The sequence below is a fragment of the Heliangelus exortis genome, chromosome 15, assembly GCF_036169615.1.
Source record: "Heliangelus exortis chromosome 15, bHelExo1.hap1, whole genome shotgun sequence".
Classification (NCBI taxonomy): Eukaryota; Metazoa; Chordata; class Aves; order Apodiformes; family Trochilidae; genus Heliangelus; species Heliangelus exortis.
In genome coordinates, this window is record NC_092436.1 from 1,157,234 (window position 1) to 1,184,609 (window position 27,376).

The 27,376-nt window shown below is 51.8% G+C and overlaps 1 protein-coding gene across 3 annotated transcripts; it reads left to right on the plus strand.

Annotated features, from left to right (window-relative positions):
* The first annotated feature begins 821 nt into the window (after positions 1–821).
* SEPTIN8 (septin 8) lies at positions 822–26,390 on the plus strand. 3 transcript variants are annotated; one of them, XM_071758580.1, is made up of 10 exons: positions 822–958; positions 12,287–12,401; positions 13,349–13,544; positions 14,296–14,476; positions 18,296–18,457; positions 19,667–19,763; positions 20,611–20,779; positions 21,010–21,142; positions 22,227–22,417; positions 23,798–26,390. In XM_071758580.1, the coding sequence occupies exons 1-10, from the start codon at positions 929–931 to the stop codon at positions 23,799–23,801; spliced, it is 1,278 nt and encodes a 425-aa protein (XP_071614681.1). In that variant the 5' UTR covers positions 822–928; the 3' UTR covers positions 23,802–26,390. The 3 variants fall into 3 exon arrangements, with proteins under 3 accessions (XP_071614681.1, XP_071614682.1, XP_071614680.1); XM_071758579.1 differs by having other exon boundaries at positions 845–958; positions 14,290–14,476; XM_071758581.1 differs by lacking the exon at positions 23,798–26,390 and having other exon boundaries at positions 22,227–22,421.
* Positions 26,391–27,376: the final 986 nt, after the last annotated feature.

The window sequence follows — 27,376 nt, forward strand, 5'->3', positions numbered from 1 at the left end:
AGAGGGAGGATGAGGAGAAAAGCCCCGGGCACAGCAGCTGGGGAAAATCTGAGGAGAATAAAAGCATCCGGCAGAGCAGGGGTTCGGTCTGCTCTGGTGACCCAGGTGTGTGACAGCCCCAAGAGGTGGTGGCTCTGCTGGCTTGGTCCTGGGAGCTGCACCAGAGGGCACCAGAAAGCAAGAGAAACTTCGCTCCCAGCTAACACCACCTTGTGAAGCTTTGGGGGGCGAGGGAGGGGGTTACAGAAATGAGGGTGCTGGTGATGGGATTGGTTTGTGTGGGAACCCCTGTGGTACTTTAGCATAAACTCGGGAGCCGTGGCTGCAGCTTCGGGGTGGCTCCTGTGTGTGACAGTGGCACTTGGCTGGCACCCCATCACCTCCTGGGGTGCTTGGGAGCTTCTTGGGGTGAGGAAAATGTCCCCCTGTCCCTTAACCCATCACCTCCCAGGCTGCTGAACATTTAGGAGGTTCATGGGGTGAGGGAAAATGTCCCCCTGTCCCTTAACCCATCACCTCCCAGGCTGCTGAACATTTGGGAGCTTCTCAGGATGGGGGACGTGTCCCCTGTCCCTGTGCGCACCCCCGGGGTCCCGCTCAGGATGCTCCCCCCCCTCAGCTCCTGACAGTGCCACGGGGTGATGCCCTCACCCCCAGCCCCCCATCCGGACCCGGTCACGGGTGTGTGTGGGGGGGTTCGGGACCCCCGGGACCCTCCTTGGACCCCCGCTGCTCTGCCAGTCCCCCGTCCCGTTCCTGCCGCCCCCGGGTGCCGGTGCCCCCGGTTCCCCCCCGGTTCCCCCCGCCGTGGGTCGGGCCGTCGGGCGGTGCCTGCGGAGGGGAGGGGAAGGATTTTCCAGGAAGTGGCCATATTGGATCCATTCAGCCGCATCCAGGGGCGGCGGGGAGAGCGGCTCCAGCCCCGGCCATGGCCGCCACCGACCTGGAGCGATTCTCGGTGAGCACCGGGGGTGGGGACGGGACGGGACCCGAGGTGAGGGCAACGCAGCCCCGGCTCCGCTTCCCGATGTTTGGCTCCTCGGAAAAAAAAATTAGGGGTTTCTGCCTTGGGAGGGGAAAAAAAAAAACCCAAACAAACCGCCCGAAACCCAAGCGAACCCCCCCGAACGCTGGGGTCAGAGCAAAAGGGGGTGCGGCGGGCGCTGCTCCCCCCGGTCTGCGGGGAGGGGGCTCCGGGTGACGGCGGGGAGGGTCCTTGCGGGAAGGTCCTGCCCTGGGCTGGAAGGTTCCGAGGCCTGGGGGGGTTTGTTCTGATGTTAAAAGCGGCAAGGAAAAAAGGTTCGGGTTGTCTGTCCGCCGCGGTGCCGGTACCGTCCGAACGGGGGGGATCCGGTACCGGGAGAAGAGGGGCGGGAAGAAAGGGGGGGATGAGAGGTTCCGAGTTTGTTTACATCCCGGCGGTAGCCAAAGGCTCCGAAAAAGTGAGGAAGTTTGCGGTGTGCGGGTGGAATTACTGCGGGGAGGGAGGATGAGGCAACCCTGGAGCAAACATGGAGCTCGCAGCTTGTGTAACTGGATCGGAACCCAATCCGGCGGAAAGCTCCGGCCCTTCCAAACTGGTCTTTGTCTCGGGGTTGAATATTTATTTTTTTTTAATTTTTTTTTTTTTTTTTTTTTTTTTCTGTGGGTGGTGGTGATGTTGCTGGGAGGCGGCTGCCGTGATGGAGCAGCCGGGTGCTGCGTCCTGCTGCCCTTCACGGTACCGCATGGAATCGCAGAGCTTTTCCCGGCTCAGAAATGCCTGGTGTGAGGCTGCTAAAAGAAACGGGAAGAGCCGTGGTGGTTTGTCTGGATTTTAGGCATGCAGCCGGAGCACAAACAAGTCCCTGCTACTGTTTTCCCTCTCAGCTCCTTGCTGCCAAGAATCTCAAACCCTGCTTCGTGCCTTGGAATCCCAGCCCAAAACTTTTCCCAGCTCAAGGATGAATCTGCAAGGCTGGAACTCGCTTAAAACTTGCAGGAAGGGAAATGGATTGGGAAGGAAAATGGATTTAAGGAAGCAAATGCTTCCAGAGCCCGGGGAGGGGTGATGGAGGTAAAAAAAAGCCTTAGTGGCAGGGAATGGAAACACCAGCACTGCCTCTCTGCAGTTCTTTCTGCATTTGTAGCAGGTATCAGTATTTCCAGCCTTGGTTCGGTGTGGCTGCTGCTGCCTGTGGAGGCTTTCAGAGGTGTTACAGGGACCTCAAGCATTGCCTAACCCGGGAGAAAATGAAACCAAACCTTGTCAGGTCAGGGTGTGGGTACTGGAATGCTTGGTGCAGTGACATCTGTCACTCTGTTTAAAAAATGGAATGTCACTCTGTCACTTCTATTAAAAAAAAAACAAGAGAGAGAGCACCTTCAGGAGCGTCTCTATTTTCCTTTTTTTTTTTTTTATTTATTTTTTTTGGTGCCACTTTATCTCACTGTGCCTCAGTTTCCTGAGCATGAAGTCTGGCTGGGTGTGTAGCTCCTTACTGCCACGAAGAGGTGATGATAAATCAGTTTATTTTTACCATCTGTGCATATCTGCAGTGGGAAGTAGAAAAAAAGGTTACAAACCTCTGAAGGAGGATTTTGAGTGTACAGTGGGTCCTGTTAGTCATGGGGAAGCTGTTCCTGAGTGCCCAGCTGGCAGTGACACCCTGAGGGTTGGTGATGCCTTTTCAAACCTCCCCTTGTCCAGTCCTCCAGCACAATCAGGTTCCCCCTGGAGTGGAAGGAAAACTGGGAGAGTTTGGGTTGGGTTGTGGGATGATTTAATTTGTCCTCAGAGCTCCTGTCCTGGTGCTGAGCTGGCCCTGTGGTGCCTGTGTGCTGGGTGAGTGAGGGTCTTGGGGTGATGGGGAGTGGGAAACAGGCTGAGCACCAGCACGAGGAAAAGCCAGGGAAATGCTGAAGCTCTGGAGGAAGCTGGAAAAGCTGGAAGGGAAGTGATGGAGAGAGAAGGGGCTGAGGATGCGTGGGAGAATAAATGGGATGAGATCCGAGGCTGTGAGACAGTTCTGCTGCTCAGAAGCTCTTGCAACCCCCTCTTCCCAGCTCCATTCCTGTCTCAAAAGGCAAAAGAACCCCAAGAAAACTTCCTAAATGCTTTTCCTTATCCCGTTTTCTGACCTGGAGGTGCCAGGGCAGTTCCTGGGGTTCTGACCTCAGCAGCTTGGTGCTCCCAGCCCCAGGCATCTGATGGGGCTGAGCTGGGGCTGAGATCTCACCTGCCTCTCAGTGATGGGGAGCTGGCAGCTTGGCTTTAAATTAACCCCTCCTTAGGTCTTGCCAGAAAAAAAAACCCAAAAAAGACAAACCCACCACGTTTTAGAATTAGAATGGACAAAAAAAAATTTTCTTTTAATCAAACTCTCAAGGAAAACGTTCCTGTGGCTCTGTCCCAGTGGGAAGTGGGGTTTGTGTGGGTTTTGGCATCCCCCCTGCCCTCTTTTGGTGTCTTTCTGCCCAGTTAGTGGCACCATTTGGAAATTCTGGAGTTAAATTTCCTTGCCTGTTTTTGTCGCTCGGTTCTTTTTACCTTTAGCCTGGAAAAAAAAACCCAAACCAAAAAAAAAAAAAACCTCAAAAAAAAAAAACCCAAAAAAACCCAAAACCAACCCAACAAACCCTCAAAACCTCAAGTGATTCCCCCATGCAGGGTGGAACAGAAGTGACAGATTTTTCTCCAGGCTGGTAACATGCCCCAGGAAGCCAGCCCAGCAGGAGCAGCCCTTTCTTTCCCCCCCTGCCCTGGCCAGCTCTCTGCCCACAGCTTATGCTTTATTTTATTTTTTTCTTTTTTGGGAAGGAAGGATGGGAAAAACCACTCTGCCACTGGAGGAGTCCAATTGCCTCTCCAAGCCCTGCCATCCCTCCCCAGGAGGCTGTTCCTCTGCTCCTGCCTGCTCTCAGCCACAGCCTGGCACAAAATTTAATTGCAATGTTGCTTTGTTTGCAATAGAAACGCTGCCCAGGAAAAGGTGGTTAAAAAAAAAATTAAAAATATTGGTTTTTAATGCATTTTCCTTGCTGCCAGTGAACGTGGCTGGCTCTCCCCTCTTGCAGCAGGGATGCAACGTGGTGTTCTGCGTGGGAGGGATGGGAGCTGGAGCCCTGGGTGCCCTCAGCCTGGGAGCTCCACTGATCCCTGCAGAAGAATAAGTCCCTTTCAGGAGCTGTGGCAGGGCTCAGGGGTGGCAGCTGTGGCTCCAGCAGCACTGGAAGGGCCAAAAAGCTCCCTAAATATTATCTTCTCCAGCAGGATCCCTGTGCTGTCGCCAGCTGCAGCCCTGTCACCAACTGTCCCCACTGTCCTGTCCTCCCCAGGCAGGGATGGGAGGTTTGGCTCCCTGCAGCCTCTCCCCTCTCCTTCCCCCTTCTCCCTTCTCCTTCTCCCTTCTTCTCCCTTCTTCTCCCTTCTTCCCCCTTCCTTCCCCCTTCCTTCCCCCTTCCTTCCCCCTTCCTTCCCCCTTCCTTCCCCCTTCCTTCCCCCTTCCTCCCCCCTTCCTCCCCCCTTCCTCCCCCCTTCCTCCCCCCTTCCTCCCCCCTTCCTCCCCCCTTCCTCCCCCCTTCCTCCCCCCTTCCTCCCCCCTTCCTCCCCCCTTCCTCCCCCCTTCCTCCCCCCTTCCTCCCCCCTTCCTCCCCCCTTCCTTCTCCTTCTCCTTCTCCTTCTCCTTCTTCTCCTTCTCCTTCTCCTTCTCCTTCTCCTTCTCCTTCTCCTTCTCCTTCTCCTTCTCCTTCTCCTTCTCCTTCTCCTTCTCCTTCCCCTTCCCCTTCCCCTTCCCCTTCCCCTTCCCCTTCCCCTTCCCCTTCCCCTTCCCCTTCCCCTTCCCCTTCCCCTTCCCCTTCCCCTTCCCCTTCCCCTTCCCCTTCCCCTTCCCCTTCCCCTTCCCCTTCCCCCCCTTTTTCCCCTTCCCCCCCTTTTTCCCCTTCCCCCCCTTTTTTCCCCTTCTCCCCCCCTTTTTCCCCTTCTCCCCCCCTTTTTCCCCTTCCTTCCCCCCCTTTTCCCCCAGTTTGGGAAGGGGAGAGGTGGCCCAGTGCTGGGTTGGCTTCTCCTGGGTTGTGCAATCCCAAGAGGAGGAATTTGGGAGGGAGGGAGAGGCTCAGGGTGTGGACACATGGGGCAACTGTCTAGGGGTGGAACTGGGAGGAACTGGGAGGAACTGGGACTGTGCAGAACGTGTCCTGGGCACATCTCAAGCTGCCAACCTGAGAAGCTGCTCTGCTGGTTCTGGAGGAGCTGCAGCCCTTGGGAATGATGCAGATTTGGGTCTTGTGCTTCCTTTCCACTGGGTTCCTGACTCCCAACAGCTCCAGCTGGGAAGGAAAAAAAAAAAAAAAATCCCAAAATGCTGCTTCTCCTCAGTGCCTGCCACGTGCTGCCCATCAGAGCCTCTCCAGGGGCTGATTCCTCACCCTGGGATGCAAATGGTGGAGCCAGGCAGGGAATGGGCACCCCCCAAAGTGGGCTGAGAGTGGAGATTTTTCAGAGCAAAGCAGGGAGTGAGGACCTCAGGTTTCTGAGCTGGAGCCCTGGGTGCTGCTGGGGCAGAGCTGGGGAGGCTCCACTTTGTTTGGATCTTCAGATTCCTTTGGGGAGCCAAAAAGTTTTGGGTCTCCCACAGAGCTGAAATTCCAGGGATGTCAGACAGCTCACGAGAGGTTCCCATGGAGCACCCTGGCTTGAGTGGCCTCAGAACCAGCTTCATGGGGTCAGACAGGGGTTTGGGGTGGAAGGAACCTTGAGATCACCCAGGTCTGACTTAAGCCATGGGCAGGGACACCTCCCAGCAGCTTATCTTATTTCCATTCTTTTCTTTTTTTTTTTTTTTCAGTTTATTATTTACTTTCCAGATAGAGATTTTCTTTCTTTCTTTTCTTTTCTTTTTTTTTTTTTTTCCCAGTTTATTATTTACTTTCCAGATAGAGATTTTCTTTTTTTTTTTTTTCACCCCTGTTGCCACCAGTCTCCAGATTAGAGGTGTTCTGTGCTAATGCCCTTTGAGGCTTTCTGGTGGGATGTGTTAATAGGATCGAGAGCAGGCAGCTTAGGAGCACTGGGACTGGCCCTGGGAGCTGAGGTAAAACCTCTTTTCCTGGGGTGTTTGTGACCAAGAATTCTGCTGCAAGGTGAGACCAAAAAAACCTCTTTGTCCATTGTCTAAAAAGGGACTGAATAACCCTAAAATCCTTTGGGTTGGGAGGGACCTCAGGGACCCTCACCCAGCTCAGGATGCTCAGAGCCTCCTCAAGCATCTCCAGGTAACCTGTGCCATTTTTCCACCACCCTCATGGTACAGAACTTTTCCCTAGCATCCTGTTTTTTCCTGCCATCAGGCAATAAATCCTGGAAATGTCTGGGAATGATGAGCTGTGTTGATGGGAAGTGATCCCTCCAATCATCCCAGTGACCGATGATGCCCAGCGGGGCTTGCTCAGTGCTCCTGATTTCCCCCCTTTAAGATTCCTTTTCAGCTGCCCCCAGCCCTCTTTAAAGCCACTCCTGAGGGTTCAGGTGCCCCATTTCTCCCTTGGCTTTGTCACTTTGTCACCAAGTGTCCCCTGGTCCTGGTGGGAGGATGGTGGGGAAGGGACGAGGTTGCTCCTGGGGGCAATGGGATGGAAGCCTTGGGGGAACTTGGGAAAGTCTCTTCCCAGCTCAGGGAAGGGGATTAATTTCTTGTCACAATTAATTAATTGTGAAACTGGATTCAGGGAAAAGCCTCAGCATGCTCCAAGTCAAGGATTTTGAGAAGAAACCAAGCAAAGTGGCCCAGAAAGTTCCTGGGTGTCCCTGGTTCTGTTTGAACAGGAGGGAGGAAAAAGTTCTGCTTGTGTTTGGGGCTTTTCTGCTTTCTGGGGGTTGGAATTTTCTGCTCATGGGGGTTGGAATTCTCAGGCTGAGGAGAAGCTGAACTTTCTCATCCCTGAAGGTCATTTTGGAGGAAATGTCTCTCATTTTTTGGGCTGTTTATTTTTTCTCCATTTTAACCAGTTTTCCTCCTCCTCCAAAGTTGGGTTTGCAGAACCCTTGTGTGCTCCATGCCTGGCAAATCCTGTTCTGCTGCTTTGTCACCTCCCATCCAGGACTTGGGACAGGGACCAAATGCATGCTTAAGCCTCTCTTAATTAAGAAAGACCTCAATTAATTTAAGCCAGAAAGTTTGTAGAAAATGAGAAGTGATGTTCCCTTCACAGGTTGGGGATGCATCATCTGGGAGGAGCTTTACTCTCTGCCTCTTCATTTCATTCTGTAGATGAGTGAGTCTTAATTTTTATTTTATTTTTCATGTTTTGTGGCTCATTGAGAGTATTTTGAGGTGTTTTTTTTGTGCTTTCTTTAAAGGAGGAAAGGCTGCTGGAGCAGAGCAGTTGAGCTGTTTGCTGACACATTGTGCACCAGGGGGATTTTGGTGGTGTTTTATTTTTTTTTTTTTTTTTTTAACAATTTCTGCTGAGCATCCCTCTCTGCAGTGCCCCCAAGCTTTATGAACCCCTCTTAAAAATGGGTCCCAAAGCCATCAGGAAAAGTCTCACCTGAGGCACCAAGACCTCTGCTTAGCCCTAAAGGAGGGGAGCTCAGCTTTGGAGGTTTTGTTGGTTTTTTTTGACTCTCTCATGAAGAGTGGTTTTTATTTTCCTTTGGCACTTTCTGCTTGGTGGCTCCAGATCTGATTTCTTCAGAGATGTTTTTGCCTGCCTGGAGTGCAGCTGGGAGCAGGGAGGGAGATGAATAAAGGCTTGAGTGTCTGGGAAAATTCCTGGCATTCTTAGGAGAGTGGTTTAAAGGGGGGGGGGGGGCTGGGAATTGGGGCTTTTTTTTTTCAGTTTTTTGTGGTGGTTTTTTTTTTTTTTTTAATGTGAGGTTCTTTTTCCTGGGGGAGGCTGCAGGGTGGGCTGGGAGCTGGGAGCTTGCTGGGGGAAATGGTGTTGGAAGAAGCCACTGGGGCTTTGTCCTCCCATTGCTGGGGGGAAAAGCAGTGATGGGCATGGATGAGAAGTTCCCACTTGGAATTCTTCAGGGTTTCCATGTCAGGGAGGACACTGCTGGCATCACCATCAGCATCTGAGATGTATCCAGGGAAGCTGAAGCTCAGTTTTTGAAAGACAAGTGGGAAAACCACCACAAACCCCACGTCTAAAATTATCTCTGTAGGCTTTGGGTTTGGTTTGGTTGGTTTGGGGTTTTTTTTTGGTTTGGTTTTTTTTTTTTTTTTTCCTTCCTTTCTTCTTCCTCCAACCTGTCATTAAGTGCTCCTCAAGCTGGAATTTTGAGCTCATGCTGAAAACCTTCAGCACTGGGTGCTTGCCCTTTGCCAAGCCCCTTGGGGTGGCATTTGGGTGCCACCATCTCCAGGGCAGCACCCAGGAGGTCCCCTCTGAGTCCTCTGGGCAACCTCCATCCCAGGCTTTTCACCTCTCCTGGACCATCCCTGGGTGCAAAAAGTGGGAAATCCCCCATCCTGGGGCATGGATTTCCAAGTGGTGGAGTTGGTGTTATTTAGGGTTAAAGCTTGGGGTGTGACCCTGGGTGTCTTCACTCAATGGACTCAGTGATCCTGGAGCTCCTTTCCAAGCAGGATGGTTTTGAGCATCAGCCCAACCAGTGGTTATTTTTTTGGGGGGGGGGATTTTTTGAACAGAAAGTGCTCACAAGTTGCTTGTGCACTGAGGAGGCTGCTGGGGCAGGGCCTGGGATTTACATTGCAATTCCCATCCTGTCAAGTTCTTAAAAAAAGAAAAAAAAAAATTAAAAAAAAATTAAAAATGTTGCAGCTTCCAAAAAAGAAATATTGCAGTTTCCTAAGAGAAATATTGCAGTTTGGAGAAGAATTATTGCTCTCTGAGAACAAACATCCCCAGTTAGAACGAAATATTGCCATTTAAGGTGGTGGTGTTTGGTTACACTTTTCTTTACCCTTCTCCTTTCACCTTCTGCATTTAGGAAAAGAAACCCAGGAGCAAAAAACACCAGAACCTGTCACAGGGGGGGTGGCTTTGGGATCTCTGGTTGAGTTCCTCTGCTTTTGCTCCTCTCCCTTCCCACAAAGGGCTGAGCAACATCTCAGCTGCTGCAGGTGTGGGTTTGTGGCTTTAGGGACAGGGGTGGAAATGTCACTGCTGGGATGTGTCCCGTGGGTGCTGGGGCTGCAGGGATGTCCCCAGAGCATCCCTGGTCCTGAGCCCTGCAGCAGCTTGGGAGCTGAGTGTTTGGAGGTTTTGTTTTTTTTTTTTTGAGAAAGCTTGGAGAGAAAAGCCCCATCTGGGCTGGCAGGGCCAGCTCTGGCTTTGTGCAGCTCCTCTGGGGGAGCTGTGAGAGCAGAGCCAGGGATCAATGTCCCTGGGGCTGCTGTTCCCATGGCTCTGCCCTCGGATGCCACTTGTGCACCCATTGCCCCCCGGCCCAGCCACAGCATCTGGGGAGGTGCTGGAAAAAACTTGGGATTTGAAAAATTATCCAGTCCTGCCCTGACCTTTCTGGTGAAGCTTTTCCTCCCCACAAAATTCCAGGTACAAATGATCCCCTTCTCTCCTGGCTTCAAGGCAGGGGAGAACTTCAAAGGCTCCAAGGAAAGGCCTGGTACCTGCCCATCACCGACCCAGAAGTGGTGGTGGTGGTGGTGGTGGGAGTTTCCCCTGCAAACTCTTTAATTATCCCCGTGGAAAATGATGGAGTGGGCTCCAGGGAAGGTTGAGGTTGGTTCTTTGCAGCTGCAGGATGAGGCCATGGGCTGGGGCTGTGGGGGTTGTGTCTGCAGGCTTGGGGGGGGTGAGGGACCCAGCTGGCATCTGGCAGGAATTGGGGCAGGAAGGAGGGGGCTGGATCCCATCCAGCTCTGCCACCTCACCTGCCTGGCACCAACTTTGGAAAGTGTTCTCCTGGAATTTTTGGCTTTGGTTTGTTAAAAAAAAAAAATTAAAAAAAAAAAAAAATTAAAAAACCCAAGCCCCCAGCCCAGGTTCCTGTATGGCTGCTGCCTCTGTTTCTTGCTGTGTTTTCTCTCCTGGGTTGATTCTTGGTGCTGAGCCTTCCAGCCTGGCTGCTGCTGCTGCTGGAGAGGATTCAGGGCTGAGGGTGACCTTGGTGTCATCCCAGAATCCCATCTTGGAAGGGACCTCAAGGATCATCTGCTCCCACCCTCCTGATGTTCTTTTTTTGGATGAGCTGTCCCAGCACCCAAAGTGGGGGAATCCACCACATCCCTTGGGTGCCTCAGGAGCTGGGTGGGTGACCCAGCACATCAAGCTGGCCTTCAGCTACCCTGGGGGAGCCCAGAAGGGGCAGATTTTGGGTTGGGAATCACAAACCAGTCCCCCCAAACCCCACAAGTGACCGAAAGACTCGGTTGTGCGCCCAAAGCTGTCGGAATTTTTAAGCTCAATGGAGAGAAAAAAGATGAGAGCTTTTTTTTTTTTATTTTTCTTTTCTTTTTATCCTATTTTATTTTATTTTTTTTTAATCTTACTGCTTCCCAGCTTGCTGCTGTGGTTTGCCCTAGCCCAGCACAGCCCCTCTGGATGCTGAGTGGCAGCTGCAAGCGAATCGCTCTCTGCTTCCCTATCAGCAGCCTCTTGGACTGGAACCAGATTATTATCATTGCTCCCAGAACCCCAAGGAAACTCTGCACTTCAAGGTCACCCAGACAAATATTTCACCAAAGTTGATTTGGCACCTTGAAGAGGTTCTTTTTATTTTTATTTATTTTTTTCTATAAGTGTTTTCTTCTCCCAGAGCGACCGAATGCCAAAAAAAAAAAAATAAAAAAAAGGAGCAAAAAAAAAAAGGGTTTCCTCTGCCTGCAGCATGACTGAGTTCTCAATGCAGCCTTGCCTGGCTGGAGCCTATTTTAAAATCCAGCCTTGCTGAGCTCCAGCCTATTTTGAAATCCTGAGCAGTGATGCTGCCTGTTGCCTGGAAACCTCCTCCCAACCTCGGGCATGCTCAGCCTGATCCCAGCCCTCAGAGCCTGGAGTTATTTCCCTTCCCAAATGTCATCTCAGGCTGCTGGGGGCTGGTTTTGTTTGCTTGGGGGTGTTTTTTGTTGTTGTTGTTGTTGATTATTATTCTCCTTTCAAATGAAAAGGCACAAAGCCATCGAACTGGGAATGGATTTTTGTGGGATTGGCTTCCAGTTCCTGTAGGGAACCTACAGAAGGCTGGAAAGGGACTTTTTATAAGGAATATCCAGCCAGAGGACAAGGGGAAATGGTTTTAAATGGTTTTAAAGAGGTTTAGGCTGGATCTTGGGAAGAAATTCTTCAGGAGGAGGATGGGGAGACTCTGGAATGGAGAAGTTGTGGCTGTGCCCTCCCTGGAGGTGTTCAGGGCCAGGTTGGATGAGGCTCTGAGCATCCTGGGCTGGATGAGATGCTCCCAAGGTCCCTCCCAACCTCTGTGACCTCCACATGAGGACAGACAAATGGCAGAAGGTTTAACTCAGAGGTTTCCATGTCTTGGGGTTTCTTTTTAATTCACCTGAACTCTTGCCCACCTTAAAACCTGAGCTGGTGCCTGGTGCAGGGAGGTGGCAAAATCCATCCAAATATTTGTGCAAAGCCAAATTCTCCTCTTCTCAGCCAGCAGGAAAAGAAATGATCCTTTTGTCAGCTCTCCTCTGGACCTCACAGCTGCTCTGACCCCTTTCTGTGTCACCCTGGGCTCCTGGGATGTCTCATTTTCTAAGCATTTTTTTCCTACAGGTGCCCAGCTCCCTGGGGGAGGGAGGGGACAGAAGGAAGAGCAAAATTCATACGTGGGAGGCAGGAACAGGAACAGCAGAGAAAGGGGGGAAAACTCTGTGGCTGCAGATGGCAAAGCCAGAGGGGTCCTGGTCCTGCCTGCCACCAGCACCCCTGGATGCCTGAGCAAGCTGAACCTCACTGTGTGGCCAGAGCAAAGGAAAAAAAAACCAAAAAAAAGAATTGAAAAAATCAAGCATTTGGGAGGAAAATGCAGAATCTGTGGAGCTGAGTTCAGTGCCAGAGGGTCTGAGAAAATAAAATTAGAGGATGAGGATGAAGCACAGGTGATGGGCATTCCTTTGCTGATCTCTCCCAGGCTCCTGGAGGAGCTGGTGCCAGGGTTTTCTTGGTAACCTGACAGCTGAATTCCCCCCTGTTCCCCTAAAAATCAGTGTTCCTCCCTCTTTTTTCTCTGGTTGGTTGCTCTCAGAGGCTTTGCTCTGGGACGTGGCCAACCCCAGGCTTTGGGTGAGGGGGTTTTGGTTTTTCCTTGGCCTCTGTGGTTCCATCTCACCCTGGCCCTGCTAACCTCCTTCCTTCTCCTCCTGCCCAGAATGAAGAGAAGAGGAACCTTTCCCTGGGGGGCCATGTGGGCTTTGACAGCCTCCCCGACCAGCTGGTCAGCAAGTCTGTCACCCAGGGCTTCAGCTTCAACATCCTCTGTGTGGGTGAGCATCCCCTGAAAACTGGGATGAGCTGGGACCTTGGCACCAGGGCTCCTGGGCTGTCCTGCAGCTCAGATGCTTCACTCTTAAAAAAAAAAAAAACAAACCCAAAAAGTATAATAATTTCACTCAACTTGAGCTCTCTGGCTGCTTCCGAGGTGTGACTGCTGGAGGCTCCTTGCCCAAAGGAATTTTGGGGAGAGCTTTAATGTGTCAGTTCCCTATTTTTGGTGTGGATTGGCTTCCAATTCCTGTAGGGAACCTACAGAAGGCTGGAAAGGGACTTTATATAAGGAATATCCAGCCACAGGACAAGGGGAAATGGTTTTAAATGGTTTTAAAGAAGAGGTTTAGGGACATCTTGGTGTGGAGGGGTGGGAGATGGGGTGGGAGCCTTTGGCTCTGCTGGGGCAGGAGCTTTGTGAGTCCAACCAGAGGGATTTCCACCCCAGGAGGTGTTGCTCATCTCCTCCCCTGCCCCAGCTTGGCAATGGGAAGGATGAAGGGCAGTTAAACTATTCTTGGGATATTAATGTTATTGATATGAATCTGTTTTATTTATTGATTTATTTATTGATTGATATGAATCTGGGGGTGGCACGAGCAGCTTCTCAGCCCAGGAGGTGTCCAAGGAGGTGCAGCCAGATGCTGCTGGCACCTTGGGTCCTTCCTGGGTGCAGATCCCAGCCAGGTCAGAAGGAGGGGAAGGTGATGGCTCTTGCTTTGCTGCATGGTCCTCACTGGGGAGACGAGACCAAACTGCTTTCTGGTGGGTTTGCAACATGCAAAAAACCCCAAAAAAAACCCATAACCTTCAGGACAAGGACATCCCAGCCCAGGAGCCACCCGTAGCAACCCGTGCCCTGGTGCTGCTCTGGAATCCCTCCTCTCTGAAGCCCCCGGGGACAAATCCCTCGCTCTGCAGCGAGCTGATGGCCTCTCCTTCCTAGGTGAGACTGGGATTGGGAAGTCCACCCTGATGAACACCCTCTTCAACACCACTTTTGAGACAGAGGAAGCCAGTCACTACGAGAGCGCCGTGCGCCTGCGGCCCCGCACCTACGAGCTGCAGGAGAGCAACGTCCACCTGAAGCTGACCATCGTGGATGCTGTGGGGTTTGGGGACCAGATCAACAAGGATGAAAGGTGCCGTGCCATCTGCTCGGGTTTTTGGATCTTTCTGGGGGGGGAAGTACCTGCAGAGCTGGAGGAGGAGAAGGAGGAGGAGGAGGAGGTGGCTCCGCTCCCCCGCGGTGGCTTTGAGGACCAAACGCAGAGGGAGCTGGGTGAGGAGGCAGAAGGAGGTCATAGGAGGTCTTCCCAGTGGTGTCCTCCAGGAATGTCAGTGGTTAACAAGCTGTCCTCAGGACAGGGTTGGGAATTAGCTGTCCTGGGTGTCTCTGGCCATGTCTGATTTAGTTACATGGGCATCTTGCTGGCCCCGTCTCATTTAATCCCACAGGCATCTTGCTGGAGCCCCAGGTAAGGGCTTTCTGGGATTCCAAGGGTTTTCCTTGCTCCTGAGCCAGATGGCTCAGCCCTCAGAGCTGGGAAAAGCTCACAGAATCCCAGAAAGTTAGGGCTTGGGAGGGACCCTGGGAGCTCAGTGAGTCCAACCCCCCTGCCAGAGCAAGATGAGCTCAAGTAGGTGACACAGGGACACGGCCAGGGGGGCTTGGAATGTCTCCAGGGGAGGAGATTCCACAGGGATCATCTCCCCACACTCCACTCTCCTCAGCCCCAGGAGACTCCAGGATCCTGAGGTCTGGGTGGGAACCCCAGCACTGGTCCTGCTGGGAGGCAAAACTGATGCCTTGGGGACCTCCTTAACCCTTCCAAACGTTTGGGTCAGGGCTCAGGGGTGTTTGGGTTGCTTAGGGTCTGGTTTTAGTTACAGGCCCATCGTGGAGTACATTGATACACAGTTTGAAAATTATCTGCAAGAGGAGCTGAAGATCCGCAGGTCCCTCTTCAACTACCACGACACCAGGATCCACGTCTGCCTCTACTTCATCACCCCCACGGGACACTCCCTCAAATCCTTGGACCTGGTGACCATGAAGAAGCTGGACAGCAAGGTAAGGGCTTGGGGACCATCCCTGCTCCCTCTCCCAGGGTCTCCTGATGCTGCTGCTCCATCTCCGTTGGCATCCGGGAGGTTTCCTCCCTTCTGGGCTCCTCCCTGAAAGGTTCCTGAGCTGCTTTGAGGACTCTGGTTCAAAAAAGTTGTCTGCCTCAGTGGGTTGTTGAGCTTTTTTTTTTCCCCTCACTGTTTTTTTGACAAATATCAGGTGAAAACCCCATTTCTTTGACAAGTCTACAACATCCATCACTAAGATCACAATACCCAGGTGAGCTCGTGCTTATCCCAGCCACCAGCTGCCTCTCCTGGAGCTTTTCCTTGGGTTCCAGCTCTTGTGGCAACCTTGGAGCCAGCTCTGCTTGTCCTGCCCTGGCAGCAGGGGCTGAGAGCAACCAGACCTGGAGACTTCCCAAGGTGGAGGAGGCAGCACGGGGGGGGAAAGGGCTGGGAAGAAGCCCTGAATCTGCCCACTGGTGTGTGGTGTGGTCACTGGTGGCAGTGCCAGGTGATGCCACGGGTGGTCGTGCTGTCTTCTGAGAGTGGCAATGTGCTGAGAGACTCTGAAGGTCACAGGAATCCTAAAAATGGGTCATTCAGGGGGCAGTGGGTTATTCCAGCAGCTCCTGCTGATGTTCCTCCAGCTTGGAGGAAGCTCCTGACACACTTCTGGACCTGCAGGAGGTCACTGGTGCCACCAACAGCTCTTCTTTATTTATTTTTTATTTCTCTTCCCATCTCTCAGAGCAGCCTTTCAGCTGCTGCTTGGTCTGGAGAGGAGCCTGGGGGTCCCCAGGAGGACAGGGCTGGGATGGATGTGTTCTCCTCTGGCTCTTGGCCACGTGCAGCTCCTCTGGGACCTTCCTGCTGGGAAAGGTTCCTCCTTGCAGGGTCCCTGCTCTTGGCCCTGGCCATCCTGGGAATGCTGAGCTGCTTTTCCTTGGCTCTGCTCCAGAGCTGGGCTCTTGGGTCACCGGGGTGGCTGCTGGAGGTGACTTCATCAGGAACCTGAAAACTTTCCCTTTGGGCACTGTGCTGGCTCCCCAGAAACATCTTTGGAGCAGAGCTGAGCTTCTCCAGGGTTGCCCTTGGTGTGCTGCTGCTGGGCCCAAAAGCTTTTTCCCTCTCCCTTTCCTTCTCCCTTCCCAGCTTCCCACATCTCCTCTCTGATCCTTGAGTGGCACCAGAAGAAACCCTTTGGGGGTGTGCAAAGCTGAGAACTTTTTATATCTTTTTAGAGCCCCAAACTTCCACTGAAGTTTGCAGGAATTTTATCCCTTTGCTTCCAGCTCCTTTCTTACCCCAGGGAGGAGAACACCTTGGATTTGGGGATGTGGTGGCCACGGATGAGCAAGCAGAGGGCATTGACATTTTCTGAGGGTTTTTTGCTGCATTTCTGCTTTGGGGTCACCTCAAGACTTCCAGATTTGTGCCTGACAGCCCCGTCCCCCTTCCCAGCACACCTGGGGACCAGGGCACACAGGATGTCACCAAACCTCCAGCCTGTCCCAGCCAGGGATCCCCATAGAGAGGTGTCACCCCAGAGAGGTGACATTCCCTGACCCCTGTCTGGGACCCCCTGAGCCCACCTGGCCCTGCACCTCCTCCTGAGAAGCTTTTCCCGGCTGGTGACCCCCGTTTTATGGGTGAGGAGGGGACCCCACAGGGGTGAAAGGTGTATGAGGGGTGCAAGGTGTTACCTGGGAGTGATTTAATGATGGTTTTGCAGGAGACACCTTGGTTTTACCCAGCTGTGGTGTGGCACCAGGTGCTGGGGGCTGGGTGCCCACGTCAACAACAATGAATCTTGCTTTTTAGTTGACAAAATCCCTGCTGGGTTGAGCTGGCAGTGGACAGACCCTCTCATTGTGCTCTCACACAAATCTCTGGGGCTGAGCTCATGGGCAGCTGTTCTGAGGGGTTTGGTTACAGGCAGAGCCAGCAGCTGGTGATGGGAAGATGGGATGTGGCTGGTGGCAGGGGAAAAATTAAGTGAAATTAATTGTCTGTATTGGCTGGGAAGGTGATTTATTGATTTCCAAACCACAGCCCTACCCTGGGAAGTGGGGACGCAGCTGCCTGCTGCCCATGGGGCTTCAGCTTCTTCTCCCTGGGGGCTACCAGGGGGCTACCAGCCAGGGCTCATTGCTTGCCCTGGGGGAGCTGACACCTCCTGGGCAGTGGGGACACTTGGGGCTGGGTTGTCCCTTTGCTGCTGGTGGGATTTTCCTGGTGGCATCACTGGGATTTGGACAGGGGAACACTTTGGAGATGGGGGGACAAAATCCAGCTGTGTTTTCCCAGGCTGGAAATGCCTGGTGGTGAAGAAATTCTTTTCCCCCCCAGCTGGCTCATTTCAGCAGGTGCTGGTGGAGTGTTATTTCTGGGGATGAGGAAGTTTTTGGTCAGGATGGGCTGGGGAGGAGCTGAGGGTTGTGAGCTCAGTGGCTGCTCCAGAGCACAGAATTCCTCTGGCTGGAATTCCAGCTCCAGCAAAGACCTCCAGCACCTGGACTGAGAATTGAGGGGACACTGCACCCCTCTCCCAGTCAGTGGGAGGACACACAGTTATTAAATTCCTTAAATAGAGAATTATCTCATGGATAAGATTCTTAATGCTCCTCTGGGGTTTTTTGCCTGCACCCCAACTTCAGGACATGCTTTAGGATTTTTTTTTTCTGGGTTGATGGCTGGACTTGGTGTTCTTAGAAGCCTTTCCCAGCTGTGACTTCTGTAAAAAGTGATTTGTGTAAAAGAGTGGAGAGAGAAACCTGGCTTGGTTGTGATGTCCCTGGGTCCTGAGCTGACCCCATTTCTGTGGGGGATGCTGGATCCTCAGCTCTCAGCAGGTAGGGAGGAACCAGGCTGTGGTCAGGGCCATTTGTACCTCTGTAATGAGGACATTGACCTCCTGAGGACTGGAATCAGCAGCAGACTTTGTCCTGGGTTTGAAGTCCTTGGAAAAGGAGGCCAGGGCTGTGGCTGAGGAAAAGCAGGAACTTTTCCTCTCGGATAACTTTGCCAGGAGCACATGAAGGTGATTTATTTTCTTTTGGAGTGAGTAAATGTCCTTGTGTTTAGTGAGTGCTCAACCAGAGGAGGGGGCAAAAACCCCCTCAAGAAGCATGGAAACACCACAGAGAGGACTTGAGCTGGGAAAGCCAGCTCCTTTATTTTGCTGGGCACCCACTGGGGACCAAAAGGCTGCCAGCAAAGCACCAACCCTCCTGAAGGATGTGGGCTGGGGATCCCTGAAGGATCCTCCTCTTGATCCAGGCAGAGGAGAACCTCCCCCCCTGCCTGCTGCTGGCTTTGAGCCCTGGGGGGCTGATCAGCAGCTGATGCCTGATGTGAAACCAGCACCAGGGGAGAACAAAACTCCTGGTACCCTGCCCCAGGTGGTCCCTGTGGTCCACACAGCGTGTCCCCAGGAGGTGTCATCTTCCTGGAGATGACAGGGAGCCCTGGGGAAGGACCTGGAGCTGCTGTGGAGGTGTCTGAGGAGTCCTGGTCCTTCCCTCCCCCAGCTGAGCATCAGTTTGCTGCAGCTTTTCATCCTTCCACTTGTCTCCTAAACCAGCACCTGAGCTGTGACAGTGACACTGCCTCTCCCTCCCTGCAGCAAAATACATAAAGAGCTGGGCCTTTGATCTCCTCCTGGTGGATCTGTTGCAAACCTCTTTGCTTTGGGGGAGTTTTGCAGCCAAAGGAGTCGCTGAGCTGCACCTCCCAGAGCATCGAGCAAGGGGAGAACCTGGGTAGGAGCAGCTGTTGCTCACCTGCTGCTTTTTTTTTTTTTCCTTTTTTCCTGCCCCAGGTGAACATCATCCCCATCATTGCCAAAGCAGACACCATCTCCAAGAGTGAGCTGCACAAGTTTAAGATCAAGATCATGAGTGAGCTGGTCAGCAATGGGGTGCAGATCTACCAGTTCCCCACCGACGACGAAGCCGTGGCGGAGATCAACTCGGTGATGAACGTGGGTGACCCTGCCAGTCCCCTGGCCACCAGGGACAAGTGGCATTAAGTGGTGACATCAGTGCACAAAAATGTGTTGAAAAGGCAGATTCGGTGGGGGATTGTCCCCACGGGGAATGGGTTGGGAAGCTGAGCTGGGGATCCCCTCCGAGGCCGTTGAGTGCGGAATCGACAAAATCTGCGACTCTGGGTTCAGCTGGGGGAGCTCAGCTCACCAAAAAAAGGTGTTTTGTTGGGTTTTTTGAAAAAAAATCCTTTCTTCAGAATCTGGTCTTTCTGCCCCAGGGCTGCTTTTCATTGGAGGATGGAGAGAATTTGAATTGAAATTTACATTTAATGGACATTTGACATTGCTCTGCCTCCTCCGCTCAGAACAGACAAACCCCACTTGAAAATAAAGAAGCAAAAATATTAGGCTCTATTTTTTTTTTTCCTGTCTTTTTGGACGTTCAAAGATCAAATTCAGACCTGGCTGAAGCAAGAAAATCTTTCAAGTTTTCTGTCTCCTGGCTCAGTGTAGCTGCTGGAGTAGAAGCAGCTGAAATTGGTGCTAAATTCTTAAAATCATAAATTATCTTTGCCAGCAGAATGGATCTGTTCCTGCATAGCTCTTTCTGCATAAATGCTTTGTCTTTTCTTTCACCCCCCACTTTTTTGGGGTTTTAACCTTTCAATAGCAAACTGATTGCTGTTTTTTCACTCTCATAGTGTGGTGTTTGTTTTGGGGTTTTTTTGATTTGTTTTGGAGAATTTGGAGGATGGGCTCTTTTTATTTTTTTTTTTTTTGCAATAATTGTGATAGGGTCAGGGGGAGGGTTTCAAGCTGAAAGAGGAGGAGACTGAGATGAGATCTGGGCAAGAAATTCTTCACCATGAGGATGCTGAGGCCTGGAACAGGTTGCCCAGAGGTGCTGTGGCTGCTCCATCCCTGTTCCAGCCCAGGTTGGATGCTTGGAGCAGCCTGGGCTGGGGGAGGTGTCCTGCTGGGACCTGGGTGATCCTGAAGGTCCCTTCCATCCCAAACCAGTCTGGGATTCCTTGTAGAGCCTGCTCTGAGGACTGGGAACGGGTGGGAAGGGGAAGAAGGAATTTTGGAGGCAGATGCTGTGCTTGGGTGCTTGGGGTGGGGGGATGTGGTGCTGAGGAGACCTCTGAGGGTTCATCCCGTGCACTCAGCCCATGGCTTTTGGTTCTTTTGGTTCTTTTCCAGGCCCATTTGCCCTTTGCTGTGGTGGGCAGCACGGAGGAGGTGAAGGTTGGGAACAAACTGGTGAGGGCTCGGCAGTACCCCTGGGGAGTGGTGCAAGGTAAGGAGCACCCCAAAACTTCCCCAGCCAGGGACCTGCTCTGCCTTCCCAACCAGTGTGGGTGTAGGAGTATTCCAGACCTGGAAAACTGGAGCCAGGGTTGGGCTCCCCACTTCCAGAGGGACAGAGATCTGCTGGGAAGAGTCCCATGGAGAGATGTGGGGGGGATGAGGGGACCTGAGCATCTCTGCTGGGAAGGGAGAGCCTGGAGGAGAGAAGGCTGGGAGGGGATTTTATCAATGTCTATCAATAACAAATTGGATAATTTGGGGTGGAAGGGAGCTCTGGAGGTCATCCATGCAGTCCAACCCCTGCAGAAAGCAGGGATACAGGGATACCCTCTCCTAGATCCTCCTCGAGCCTCACCTTGAACATCTCCAGGGATACCTGAGGGGTCAGGAGGATGAGGCCAACCTTTTTTTAGTGGTGCCCAGGACAAGGAAGAATGGGGTGAAGCCAGAACGTGGGAAATTCCACCCCAACATGAGGAGAAACTTCTGGGCTGTGAGGGTGAGGGAGCCCAGAGAGGTGCTGGAGCCTCCTTCTCCCTTTCCAACCCCCCTGGATGTGTTCCTGGGTGGCAGAGGGGTTGGACTGGATGATCCAGAGCTCCCTCCCAACCCCTGACCACTCTATGAATGTCCTGTGAGGCTTTTGTGGGCTGGCCAGTCCTCCCCTTCAACTCCCAGTCCTCCCAGCAGGACCTACTGGTCGAGGGGGATCCGTGGGGCTGTGTAAACACCAGGAAGAGCTCCTTGGGAAGGGAGTCCCTGGAGTGTGTCTGTGTGTGTCTGTGCTCCTCCCAGCCCTTCTGCAGCTTGCTGAGTGCTGGTTTTGTGTCCCCCAGTTGAGAATGAAAGTCACTGTGACTTTGTGAAGCTGCGGGAGATGCTGATCCGGGTGAACATGGAGGACCTGAGGGAGCAGACCCACACCCGCCACTACGAGCTCTACAGGAGGTGCAAACTGGAGGAGATGGGCTTCAAGGACACCGACCCAGACAGCCAGCCCTTCAGGTCAGCACCTTCCACACCTCCCATTGCTTTAGGGCCGGGGTTTGGTACCGGAGACCCCAAAAATCGGGAGGGTGCTCAGCGGGGTCCGTCCTGGAAAATGAGCTGCTGGGTTTGAGCTCTGCAGCTGCCTTGGTGTTCCCTTCCCTGTCCCTCAGCAGCACTTCCAGGCCTGGCTTTCCCCCATCCCTAACTCCCTGGTGGTTTGGGTTTTGTTTTGCTTCCTTCCCCAGCCTCCAAGAAACGTATGAAACCAAAAGGAAAGAGTTCTTGGGCGAGCTCCAGAGGAAAGAGGAAGAAATGAGACAAATGTTTGTTAACAAAGTCAAGGAGACAGAGGCAGAGCTGAAGGAGAAGGAGAGAGAGGTGAGTGTGCCAAAAACCCCCGAGAGGAGCCCAGAGTCCAGGCAGAGCAGGAGCTGGGGCTGGGGGGTGTTGGGATCCTGGGGAGGATGTGCAGGCAGAGCACAAAGCCCCAGCCCCCCCTGGCTGAGCCCCCCCAGCAGCTGCAGCTCAGCTCTGGGGGACCCCTGGGCCCTGGGGGGAGACCCTGCCTGGGGAGGCAGGAGCTGGAGCACCCAAAGCACCCAAAGCAGTGAGGAAAGGGTGGCTGTGATGTCCCCAGCCCCTGGCAGGGCTGCAGGGGGGAGCTGAGCACCTCCATCTGCTCCCCCCAGGGCTCCTGCCTTCTGCCTGGCTGCTCTGGGACATCAGCCAGAGCTGGGTTTACCCTGACCTCACTGCTTTTGGTGAAAAGGCAGAGATCACAGGATCCCAGAGCAGTTTGGGTTGGAAGGGAGCTTAAAGATACCCAGTCCCAACCTGGGCCATGGGCAGGGACACCTCCCCCAGCCCAGGCTGCTCCAAACCCCATCCAAGCTGGGCTGGGAGAGGGATGGAGCAGCCACAGCTCCTCTGGGAAACCTGGGTTGGGGTCTCAGCATCCTCATGGTGCAGAATTTCTTCCTCCTGTCCTGTTCCTCCAAGCTCCATGCTCAGGGACCCTGCCTGCCCTACCCCAGCAGCTCCATCTCCCTGGGGTGGGGGCATCAGGGGCATCCCGGGGGTCTGGGATGTTCAGAGGGTCTGGGATGCTCAGGGGGTCTGGGATGCTCAGGGAGTCTGTGGTGTTCAGAGGGTCTGGGATGTTCAGGGGGTCTGGGATGCTCAGAGGGTCTGGAATGCTCAGAGGGTTTGGGATGCTCAGAGGGTCTGGGATGCTCAGAGGGTCTGGGATGTTCAGAGGGTTTGGGATGTTCAGGGGGTCTGGGATGTTCAGAGGGTTTGGGATGTTCAGAGGGTTTGGGATGCTCAGGGGGTCTGTGGTGTTCAGGGGGTCTGGGATGCTCAGAGGGTTTGGGATGCTCAGAGGGTCTGGGATGTTCAGAGGGTTTGGGATGTTCAGAGGGTTTGGGATGTTCAGGGGGTCTGTGGTCTCCTCCCTGCCAAGCTGCATGAGAAATTTGAGCACTTGAAGAGGATACACCAGGAGGAGAAAAGGAAGGTGGAGGAGAAGAGGAGGGAGCTGGAGGAGGAGATGAATGCCTTCAACAGGAGGAAAGTGGCCGTGGAAACCTTGCAGTCCCACTCCTTTCAGGCTACCTCACAGCAACCCCTGAAGAAGGACAAAGACAGGAAAAAGTAAGTGCCTGATCCTGAGGCTCTTCTGTGCCTCTGGGTGCCTGCTCAGGACCTTTCCTGCCTGCTCAGCTGCTCAGACAGCAACCAGGAGAGAAGGTTTGGGAGTCCTGATGGAGGAGAGATGGGCCCTGGTGGCTATGGCTGTTTGGGAGCAGGGATTTGCTGTTTGGGAGCAGGGATTTGCTGTTTGGGAGCAGGCTCTGAGGGCCACAGGACCTGCAGGGTTGGCCCTGGGCTCCCTGGCTCTCTGCTCCCCAAGGGAGGGTTGGAAGTCAACCCCATCTCCTCCCCATCAGACAAGATCCAGGAGCTTTGGCTGGAGGAATATTGGCACTTCCTGCAGCTTAACTGATATTCCCAAAGCCAGCAAGAGTGTGGAGCCAAGGGCTTGTCCATCCTGCCCTTCCAGCTGCCTCCTGGTGGCACGGGAGAGCAGGGACATGGGATAAAAGGCTTGAAGAAGGGATGTGCAGGGTGGTCCTGCTGCCATTCCAGCCACTCTTCCAGGAGCAGGGGAAGGCAGAGAAATCCTGGAAGCTCTTTTCTGTCATCCCACCCTTTTCCTGGGTGCTTCCCCTTGCATGGAGCAGCCTGAGTGGGAGCTGCTCCCTGTCCCCCCCCAGCAGGCTGGTGGCAATGGCAGGAGGAGGAGAGGAGGAGAGAAGAGCAGAGGGAGATGGTTTGGTGCTTCTGGGTGGGGATGGGGATGGGGATGGGGATGGGGATGGGGATGGGGAACCAGCTGTGGTCAGGAGGAGGCATTTTGGGGGGGATGTGAAGAGCTGAGATGCACCCACAGCCTGTGGATGGGGCCCCACGTGGGGCCCCAGGGCTCTTTTCCAAGGAGTTGCAGCACCAGAAGGGGTAAAATGGATAAATTAGGGAGAGGAAGTGGGGTTTGAGGTTGTTTGGGTTGGTTTTGTTTTTTTTTTATTTGCAAAGCTCTGAGCTGGTTCCAAATGTTGTGTCTGGGGGGTTGTGCTCAAGCAGGGGGGCAAAATTTCTGATAAAATGATTGAAGGAAGGTGGTTCCCCTGGGCCTTCCCAGTGGCTTCTCTCCCAACCCAAAGGATTCCAGGAGTTTCTTCTTCTCCACCTGGGAAGGAGCCGGGGGTCTGGGGAGCCCAGGGTGGCAGAGGTGACCCCGGGGACACATCCTGGCTCTTGGTGTGATGTGGGCTCCAGATGCCTGAAGAGTGTTTGCCCTCCTCTGGCTTCTTTTTTTATTATTATTATTTTTCATTTGTTTCCCTCTTGTGGTGGTGTTTGTTTTTCAACCCCTTTTGCCACGTTTTGCTTCCCTTTTACTTTTTCATAACTCGAATTCACGCTTGTGTTTTATTTTTATTTTTTTTCTCTTTATTTTTATGTTTCTTCCAGTTAATCACACACAGACTTGCAGGCCAAGAGTGGACTTGGTGCTTTTCATGTGTTAAGTTGCTTGAGTTTCCCACCCTGTGACCCTTCTCCTAATATTGTGTGAATGGACCAAAGTGAAAATGAGCATCTCCAGTGGTTGCACTCCTCGCTCTTACCTGCCCAGAACTTGTTTGAAAGAAGTTAAAAAGTGTAAAGAGTTTTTTTCAAGAAGTAACCTTACCATGTCTAGTTTGTTAAAGAAAATCAACTAATCCCTCAAGGAAGATGTTTGGTCCTAAACCCTGAGCAGCTGTGTGTAAGGTCACCATAACCCTTTGCCTAAACTCGTCTTCTCCCCCCAGCTAAATTCTTAATTTTTTTTTTTTTTTAATGTTGATTTGGGGTTTAATTGGCTCAGGCAGGTGCTTGAGGTTCATCTCCCTTCCCTGTCCCCTGCGTGGAGTGGTGTGAAGGATGCTGGAAGGTTTCTTTTTCTGACAGAAATCTCCAGGTGAAGAAGTTTGGAGAAGGGGTAGGAAACCACCAAGCTCTGGGAGGCTTAGGCTGATTAACCCTCATTCCAGTAATTATATATTTTAATCCTGAGTTACACTTTCTACATCATTTATAATATATATATATATATATATAAATAAAGAGAGAGGAGAGTGGTTAATAAAATTCTGAGGACAATGTTTTGACTTTACTGCTCAAGTAGAACATTTATAGAGAGATTTTTTTTTTTTTTCCATAAGAGTTTGTTGTCTAATGTGGAACTGCAGGATCTGTGTAACTCCTCACGTGTACCAATGTATTTTACTATTTAAGCCATCATCTTTGCTTTTAATCTTTCACCTTAAACTTATTCTGTGCCTAAGAAGGAAAAATCCCTAAAAATCCCTGATCTTGAGCTCTGTTTGTGCCCATTTAACTCTCCTCACACCTCCTTTTCCTGGGCAGCCAAACTCAGAGGAACAACTAGGATCAATTTTTTTTAATTATTTTTTTTGTTTCCACTCAAACCACCTTGTGATAAGGCAGGATGAGAACTGAACTGAGACTCAGTGACTCTGGTGTCATGGGAAAACACTTGGAGCCAATTCCAGCTGTCAGGTAACAGGCAAAAAGAAGGCAAAGATTTTATTATATTAACCCCTTCAGAGGGGGTAAAAAGAGTGGCTGGCTAAGTGTTGGTTGGGAGTGTCTGTATTTTATTTTGTTATTAATATTGCAGGATTTCTGATGATTTATTATTATTATTATTATTATTATTATTATTGTCTTTACAAAACTTGTCTTTAAGCCATGGTGTCAGCAAACTCCTTACCTGACTCAGCCCTGCCCTTTGGGGGGAGAGTTTTGCTGGACTGCTCAGCCAGGTTCTTTAGCATTAAACAGCTTTTTTTTGGCTTATGTCTCCTAAAAAAAATTATGCTCAGGTGTTAAACTCTTCCCATCTGGCCCTTGGCCTTTGGAATTGGGCATCCAGAAAATCCCAGGGGTTTGTGGAAGATGCTCACAGAGACCTCGTGGGCACCTCCATGAACAGGATGGGTTTCAGAGAGGAAAAACCCCCCCTGCCCTTACTGGGAGGCTGCTGGAAGCTGAATATTCCCAGTTTCCAGGCTGTGCCCCCCAGGTTGGGTGGATTTTGGGGTTCAGTCCCAAACCCTGGGAGGGTTGATGTGGAGTTCTTGGAGCAACGGAGCCAAAACCCAACCTGGTGTTGGTGCAAGGACCTCCCAGCTCCCCTGAAAACAGGGGCAGGATTGTCATTGATTTTTTTTATTATTATTATTTTTATTTTTTTTTTAATTTGCTAATGAGAAACCATTGGTTTGCTTCTCAAGGCCAGGCTGGGATAAAGCTGGGGACAGAGGGTGTGCAGACACGTGGCTCTTCCAGTCCCCACCTCGTGCTGCACCAGCAGCTGATTCCCCTCTGGCTCATCACAGATCAATTAATTTTTCCCAGAGTAACAGGTTAATGACAGGTCAGGATGGTCACCATGAAAGCATGAAAAACCCCTTCAAATTTCCAGCTTTTTTCCTGCTGGAGCCATTCAGGATGGATGGAAAAAATTTGAATTATGATTATAACCCATACATTGGCCTCCTCTTCAAAGCCCCCCTAGAGCAATAGCAACAGCATCATCTCTCCAGTGGGGCTAAATAATTATTTTTTTTTCCTCCAACACTTGATTTTTCCTTTATTTCTTTTTATTTACTAAGTTATAAAAGCCTGGGGATGCTAAATCCTCCTCCAGCCTGAATATTTCCAGCTTGTAGGCTGGAAGTGAAAGAAAAACCCTTCAGAAAAATGCCAGAAGCTGTTCAGTTACCCATCTTTCAGCTGGTTTGTACATTTATCCCTAAAAGGTCTGTATTACAGGGAAAAATGATCCATTTTTGAATCATTTAAACATTTGCTGCCATCTCCTGTATGTTGTCTGCTTTCTAATTTAATTTTCCAAATGTGTTGGGTTTGTTTTGTATTATTTCTTTTTGGTTTTCTTTTTTTTTTTTTTTTTTTTTTTTTTTTTGACTTTCAAATCCTTCCACTCACTTTGTAATTTTTTTTTTTTTCTTTTCATTAAATCTCACATGTATTTTGAGTTTTTTTGTGGTGTCATTTATTGAGCAGCAGTTTCCTCCTGTGGATCTCTGTGGAAATCATGGGGTGTGATGATTGAAAGCTCCCGGGGTGTCTGGGGGCTGTAGGGAGTGCTCAGAAAGAAAATTAGCTGATTAATTAGCAAGTAACTAATCAGGATGCCAAAAAAGAACCAACCTCATCTGTCACCTGGGGAGAAAATCAAAGGCATTCATTCCAATGCCATCCCAAAAGGAGTGGGATGTGGTGATTTACCAGCACTAAAGATGCCCAGAAAGAGGATTTAGGGGTGGGATGGGAAGGGAGTGGAGATCCAGAGGGTGAAAATCCCCTGATGGAGCTTCCAAAAACTCTTTGCATCTCCTGGAGATGCTCAGACCAAGCCTGGAAAAAAAAAAAAAAAATAAAAATGAGCACAGCTTTGGTTTTGGGGCTCTTTGGAAGCTTTCCCTGCAGGCTCCTTCTTGGTGTCCCTGGAGCTTCTCTGGGTTTATTGGGTGAAGGTGGAAGCAGGGGATGGGGTCTGGATGGTCCCTCCATGTGTGGGTGACACTTGGCAGGTTCTGTTTTTTTCTGGGAAGGTGCAGGAGGTGGCTGGGCTGTGGGTCCAGGTGGTTTGGGTGCTGCTTTGGGTGCTGTGGTGCTGGAGCCTGGGGAATTTTGGAAGGAAACTCTGAGTGGGGACTTCAGAGTTGATGCCACGGGGGTTGTGTGAAATGTTTCACAACCTGTTCCATCCCTGAGGTCTTTAGAGCCCAATCTAGGGGGGCAGAGAGGAAAAAGGTCCATTCAGGGACACAAAAAATGACTCAGGAAGTGCAGGTGGGGTCACTGGAAGGGTGGGGACCTGGGGATTTAGGGTGACAAAGAGGGACAAGGATTTTTTTTCCCCCAGGAGTGGTGTTCAGGTCATTTGCTGCTACTTGGGCAAAGCTCCTGGAGATGCTCCCAGGAGAATGGGGAATGCAAAGTGTGGGAAGAGCAGCC

What these genes read in the sequence shown, in the direction of transcription:
- SEPTIN8 (XM_071758579.1), top strand. Translation starts at nt 929, where the DNA reads ATGGCCGCCACCGACCTGGAGCGATTCTCG. An exon ending in CCGACCTGGAGCGATTCTCG is followed by an intron (nt 959 to 12,286) that starts GTGAGCACCGGG and finishes CCTCCTGCCCAG; the next exon opens with AATGAAGAGAAGAGGAACCT. An exon ending in TGAAGGAGAAGGAGAGAGAG is followed by an intron (nt 21,143 to 22,226) that starts GTGAGTGTGCCA and finishes CTCCCTGCCAAG; the next exon opens with CTGCATGAGAAATTTGAGCA.